The sequence below is a fragment of the Hydra vulgaris genome, chromosome 08 (assembly GCF_038396675.1).
Source record: "Hydra vulgaris chromosome 08, alternate assembly HydraT2T_AEP".
NCBI classification, from domain to species: domain Eukaryota; kingdom Metazoa; phylum Cnidaria; class Hydrozoa; order Anthoathecata; family Hydridae; genus Hydra; species Hydra vulgaris.
The window spans coordinates 68,613,084-68,620,219 of NC_088927.1; the positions used below are offsets into that span (position 1 = coordinate 68,613,084).

At 27.2% G+C, this 7,136-nt stretch overlaps 1 protein-coding gene across 2 annotated transcripts; it reads left to right on the top strand.

The window, feature by feature from the left end:
- Nucleotides 1-1,575: 1,575 nt before the first annotated feature.
- LOC136084093 (uncharacterized) lies at nt 1,576-6,782 on the top strand. 2 transcript variants are annotated; one of them, XM_065804241.1, is made up of 4 exons: nt 1,576-1,770; nt 3,868-3,978; nt 4,063-4,291; nt 5,228-6,782. In XM_065804241.1, exons 1-4 carry the CDS (start codon nt 1,692-1,694, stop codon nt 5,739-5,741), a joined length of 933 nt encoding a protein of 310 aa, XP_065660313.1. In that variant the 5' UTR covers nt 1,576-1,691; the 3' UTR covers nt 5,742-6,782. The 2 variants fall into 2 exon arrangements, with proteins under 2 accessions (XP_065660313.1, XP_065660314.1); XM_065804242.1 differs by lacking the exon at nt 1,576-1,770 and adding an exon at nt 2,115-2,346.
- Nucleotides 6,783-7,136: the final 354 nt, after the last annotated feature.

The following is a 7,136-nucleotide window of genomic DNA, read 5'->3' on the forward strand; positions in this document are numbered from 1 at the left end:
TCGCTTAGTTTGTGGAACTGCAAGAACTCCTTCCTTCTTTACTAAAGATTTATATTTTATTATTAGATACTTTGAAACACCAAAATACTCACTTGCTGCTTCAATTGACCATTCTTGTGGGCACAAAGTCAATACTTGAATTTTGTCCCTAAATGAACAGTATTTTTCAAGTTTATCTTTTATCAAAACTAACAATTTTTTGAACTGAACAACTTTTTTTTTTTAAATCAAAAATATATTCATTATCGAAAACTTCAACTTCTGTCAATGGAATTTTTAAAGAACTTGAAAACTTTTCTTAGAAAACTGTTGTAATAGTTTTAATTTTTTTTCTTCCCAATACTCATATGATTCGCAAATGGTTTTCCGTGAAGCTTGACTGGTGACATGCCAATTATACTGAGACAATCAGAAGTTCTTGTCTGTTTTTATTTATATCAGCTTCTTGTTGAACGTTAAATATGTTTTCTTTATTTATACTTTCATTTGCGTAATCATCAGCAATATCAATGTTATCAGTACTAATTTCAGTGGAAGCTTTTAACTTGACTAAGCAATTTGTACAAATTTTTTGACCAGGTACAATATTGAAGCTGTTGTTTAAAGCTATGGTTTTTAACATGACTTCTCTGAGAGATGCTAAATTAAAAAATATAACTTAATCAAATAAAATGTGCCTAGTATTATTAAATATAAAGAACATAAAACTATGACAAAGTAACATTTATAAAAAAAATTATGATAAGCTTTCCTAACCTTTGCACGGTCTTTTGTGAACTAACAGTAGATCACAGCATTTATTCTGAAACACATTGAACTTCTCAAGATAGAACTTTTGATGATGAAAACATAAGTCAATAATCAAAACTAAATTTTGCTCATCTGGAGCTAAATCTTAAAAAAAGTTTATTCCAATGTGGTTTGTAAACGTTAACTTGTGACAATTTGATTTTAAAATCAATCCAACTGAGCATTGTGATATTCCAGCCATTATAAAAATATTTAATTTCAATATTTTATTTTTCTAAAACCAACATTAAATAAATAATAATTTCTCACATGAGCATAATAATCAAAATTCAAATGTTAGAACCAATTGCTTCATTTAATTATACAAAGAAGAAACCAGAAATTCATTTTTATTTTAAACTAAATAAGTGTAATCATAGCTATGATTACACTTATTTACTTTAAAAGAAAAATGAATTTCTGGTTTCTTGTCTAATTAATTAAATGGAGCAATTGCTTTTAATATTTGAGTATTAATAATAATACTTATGTGGAAATTTTTTTTTTTTTTGTGAGAAATTATTTTAGTTATAATCTCTATATGGAGATTATAACCAAAACGGTAAATAAAAATGCAAAAATAAAATTGCAAAAAAAAAAAAAAAAAAACAATAATAAAATAGATATGTGCATAAAAAGACAGTGATATAATTTTTACCTCTTACAGGTATTTATATATAAACTATTATTGTAAAGATTTAAAATTTATAGATCAATCCTTCAAGTCGGAAAATCACGTGATCAAAATTCGCGATTGGAAGGCATTTAGGGGAAATGATTTGATTGGCATTTAGGGGAAATGATTGGAAGGCATTTAGGGGAAATGATTTAGGGGAAAACAAACTTTGTGGCTGGCGCTTTCTTCTATATAAATATTGCATTTATTAGTTTATTTTAGCATTATGGAATCTATTTATGAATATTTTGAAAATCTAGATACAACATCTAAAGAAAGATATAATGAAAAGTTGACATTACTTGGTAGCACTTTTTAAATAATCTGAAATTATAATTTTTTATTATGCACCATTTTTTATTATTGTTTAAAAGATTATGAACAATAAGAGATTATGTTTGATAATAATAAGCATAATTAGTATTATATCTTTTATAACTTATAATCATAATTAATAATCATATATGTTATGTATGATTTATACTAAATCATACATAACATATTCAATTTTGTCAAATTATTGTTGAAAGGTTAATTAAAGGTTAAACTATAACAATTGTCAAATGTTTATTGGTATCATTAATTTAATATTAAAACTTTTAATATTAAATTAATATTAATTTTAAAGAAAAGTAAAGTTCTCTAAACTATTCTTCGCGTCGGAGGTCACGTGACAAGTTAGTTTTTTATAGCGACCATTATACGTTAGGGAAAACAAACCGTAAATCAGCAATATTAGTGTTTTTAAGCTATTTTCCAAGTGTTTTCAACTCTTTCAAAAGAATTTTTTTTTTTTAAAGATACTATAATGTCTTTTCAATACTCAGAAAATTTAGACGATGAAGCTTCTGAAAGGTATATGCAAAAAATTAATCTTTTAGGTAAGATTTCAACTTGTTATATAACTTTAATATTTTTTACTATCAATGTTGACAATAACTATATTATGTCTTACAATATTATTTTATACACACAATATGCGAATAGTGTTTATTAAAAGTACGAAGATAATTCTTTAATTTTAAGTAAAACGTTTTTTTTATATCAAATGTTATTTAGGTTTAGAATGTTGTCCTTATAAATTTCCAGCTGACAAATGGAAAGATAATTCCGCTGAATGGCCTGTACTTCGATATCATGACCTATATCATTACTTAATTAAAAGTCCACGTGTGTTTAAACAATCTTATTTGTTATAAAGTTCAATTTTTGAGTTGCAATAATTAGAACTAAGATATTATTTAGCTTATTACAAAATGGTAATAATTGTTAATAACTAGCAATGTTTTTGTATCTAGTATTTAAAATATTTTAAATATACTTTAGGTGTGTTTAGTGCAGAAGCTATGGAAAATTATAAGTCATTAGAGGCCTATAAATACTTTACTTCTGGATGGGTGCAAACAATATATCATATATGGCTTGATTCTGTAGTTTTTATTGCCAAGACTGATGTTTGCCCATCTTATAGAATTAATGATACTCCATATCAACCATGGATTACTATGAATAAAAGTTGTTCAATTCTTGCAGCACATTGCAACTGTATGGCAGGGTAAAATTAAAATAAAACACCTTGTTTAGCTAACTTTTTTTGCCTTCGTTTATATCTGTCAAACCCTGTATTTTTAAAAGACGATGCTTGCATCTTAAATTTGTATTTGCGGTGGAAAACTGATGGAATAAAATCGGGATCATTGATAATATTACTTTTTTTACCTATAAATATTATATTTAAAACTTTAGAAAAAAATAGAACAACAATGTGTATTTATAATTCTAATAAATTATAAAACTTACCAGACAAAAAGTGTTCTGAACAGACATAATGATACCGTGTTTTAGGAGTCCATAATTTTGATTTGATGACTACTCCATTTTTATCAACATGTGCACAATTTGTTGCCTTTAACCACAATTTTCTTCTGCTATCTTCAGTTGGAAGAATGTAAAATCTTAATTTTGGTTTACTTTGAGAATTATTGGTACAAGAAAACACACAGCAACTTCGAGGCATTATTATTTTTATATTCCTGATCCGATCAATTATTTGTTTTCCCTAACGTATAATGGTAGACTTTTTTCGCGATAATTGTGACGTGTCTCCGACCCAAAGAATAAGTTCTGAATAAACATTTAGTTTACTTTTTTAACTTAATATTTAATATTATAATAGATTATTCAAGCCTAATTTTTTTATAAGATTTAGTGTTTAATGTATTATAAATCTTATAAGAAAATTTAAAAAAAACTTTTTATTTTTCAAAGCATGCTTGACTACTTGATTTTACTATTTACTCTTACTGTTTTTTCAGTTTTAAGTTTACTCTTACTGTTTTTTTAGGATTAAGTTTACTCTTACTGTTTTTTTAGGATTAAGTTTACTCTTACTGTTTTTTCAGGTTTAAGTCAATGTCCTTACAAGTTTCCAGCAGACAATTGGATTGACAACACTAATGAATGGCCACAACTGACTTATCATCATTTGTATCACTACCTTATCAAGACTCCGTGTAAGTTGGTCTTAATATTTTTTTAAGTTTAATCAATTCTTAAGGTTTCATGATTTTATTTATTTTTTATTTTTTAAATTATAGGTGTTTATTCCCCAAAGGCGATGGAAAATTTTAAATCACTGGATGCGTGGAAATTTTTTATATCAGGCTGGGTTCAAACAACTGTTCATTTCAAATTAGAAAGTGGTGTATATATTATGCGTGCTGATGTGAGACCATCTTATCAGACTACTGATGAATGTCACAAGCCATGGGTAGCTCTTAAATCGGATGGGACTGTCCTGGCAGGTCATTGCAATTGTATGGCTGGGTAAGTAGTTCATATTTTATACAGGGGCAGATCTAGGGGGTATCCTATGATGCCCAAAATTCACCTATAATATTTTAACAAATTCTGAATAAATTTGTTTCGTAATATGGAAAACTCTAAATTTAAATTTATAGTATAATATAGTATATTTATTGTCGGCAACAGTCCACCCCCTCCCTTTATCTTCTTCCCCCTCCCTTTTCCCCCTCCCCGCAGGCTAGAGGATTTTTGCAAATGAATAAATAATCATCACCCATAAAAAATCCTGCATCCGCCCCTGTTATATATATTTTAGTTCACACATACACACACATATATATACATATATATACACACACATACATATATATATATATATATATATATATATATATATATATATATATATATATATATATATATATATATATATATATATATATATATCTATTTTTCCATTTTGTATATATATATATATATATATATATATCTATTTTTCCATTTTGTATATATATATATATATATATATATATATATATATATATATATATATATATATATATATATATATATATATATATTTAAACAACTTTAAAAAGTATTCTACACAATAGAGTGCTCAATGTTCTTAAAAGAACAGAGCAATTATATATTAGTAGAAAATCACTTAAATAAATTTTTTTCCATTTCAAAATGATCACTTAAATAAATTTTTTTCCATTTTGAAATGGAAAAAAATTTATTTAAGTGATTTTCTACTAATATATAATTGCTCTGTTCTTTTAAGAACATTGAGCACTCTATTGTGTAGAATACTTTTTAAAGTTGTTTAAATATATATATATATATATATATATATATATATATATATATATATATATATATATATATATATATATATATATATATATATATATATATATATATAATATTTCTGATATTTCAAAATTTTTAAAGTCTAGGTGAAACATGCTCTCATGTTGGGGCTGTGTTATATAAGATTGAAGCTGCAGTACGCATTGGTTTAACATCATCCACTCCAACTGAGTTAACATGTGTATGGAATCAAACATTTGTAAGAAATATTGCAGGTTGTCCTGTTGCCAAAATTAATATTTATTCAGATGCAGCAAAACAAAAGTTTAACAAAGTTTTATTGCCAACAGTAAATAGTAACATTCCAACACATAATTCTAAAATGAACTTTTTGAAAGAAATTGAATCTGTGCAACCAAAAAGTGTTGGCTTGAGTCTTTTTAGCAATTTCAATAAAAAATTTATTTGCAAAGTAGTAAAACTGCAGACACTACCACCATCGTTAAGAAATTTGTATGGTGCTGACACTAATTTATTGTTAGAAGAATACCATGAAGTGTTAACCACCCAGTTGACTCTTAGTCATGCGGATGTTGTTTACATTGAGGAAGCAACAAGAACACAATATTATTCTTCTACGTGGTTTGACCAATGAGCAGGGAGAATAACTGGATCTGTAATTGGTCAAGTATACCATGCCTCATTTGACAACTCTAATGCCAATTTAGTGAAAAAATTTGTCAAATTGCTAAGAGTGAAGTTAAAACTCCAGCTTTAATGTGGGGAAGAAAACATGAAAAAGAAGCTATTGAGTTCTTCAGAAATATCTGCTCTGGATACCCTTGTCAAGAAAAAGTACTAAATGATACCATTCCCATTCATGAAGATTTTCAAGTGGAATCTATAGGTTTTTGTGTGTTCAAAAACAAACCTTGGTATGGAGCTTCACCAGATGGTGTAGTGTTTTGCTCTTGCTGTGGCTATAGTTTACTTGAGGTAAAGTGTCCTTATACCCTACAGGATAAGTCACTTCGCGAAGAAATCGAAGGTGGTAAGTTTTATATTGGAAGAGACGAAAATGGTTACTTTCTAAGAAAGAGTAATAATTATTACTTTCAAGTTCAACATGAAATGATGTCCACTGAAACATTGTTTTGTCGTTTTGTGGTATGGACACCTTCTGAATCTGTAATTATTAATGTTGAAAAGGATGACATTTTCCTTAACATTATTTATGAAAAATGTGATTCTTTTTGGAAAAAATATGTTTTGCCCGAATTGATAACTCGGAAGCTAGAATGTTCCACACCGTCGGCTCCGAAAAGCCATACCCCTAACGAAGTTGAAAAAGTGATATGCTGTATTGAAAATTGTGAGTTTCCTGGAGAATGAGACTGTATGGTGGGGTGCGATAAATGTGATAACTGGTATCACCCGATTTGTATTGGTTTGAAACGACTGCCGAAAGGTAAAACATGGTACTGCAAACAATGTATAAACTTGAATAAACAAAAAGAAACAATATCGTTTTAAATTTATTTGTCTTAGTTTATGAGAAAAAATATTATTTTTACCAATGCTATTTACCCAGTGACAAAAAACCTTTTCCAAAAACGAAAGAATTATAATATTTTAATAGTCCTAATATCATAAATGTATAAACACTCTTTGTGCGATTAAATTGTTATTTGGATTATTTTGGAGCGTTACGGTTTACGACTCTTTGTTACCGGTAAACTAAATGTAAAGAGACTCTGGTTTTTTTAATTTATTTTTATTTTCAATAGCCAAAAAAATAAATATAAAATATCATGTGGAAAAAATATTTCAAAATATTCGATGGTGCTCGGATTATTAGCCTATTTCCTTTATTATTAGAAGTGCGACGCATAGTGCAATGATTCCTTCAAGTCAAAAAAAAAAAAAGCATAAGAAACAGTGGAGAGCCTTGGCGTTCGAGCTTTGACTAAAAAAAATATTTTTCTGCTATTTTCATATTAGGCAAGGATTGACAAAACACGTTCAAAGGAAATAATCTTAAATTCAATAT

Bases quoted from the DNA above. Each gene is read 5' to 3' on its own strand.
- LOC136084093 (XM_065804241.1), top strand. From the start codon at position 1,692: ATGGAATCTATTTATGAATATTTTGAAAATCTAGATACAACATCTAAA. The intron at 1,771-3,867 runs GTAGCACTTTTT...CTGTTTTTTCAG, and splicing joins TGAAAAGTTGACATTACTTG to GTTTAAGTCAATGTCCTTAC. The intron at 3,979-4,062 runs GTAAGTTGGTCT...TTTAAATTATAG, and splicing joins CTACCTTATCAAGACTCCGT to GTGTTTATTCCCCAAAGGCG.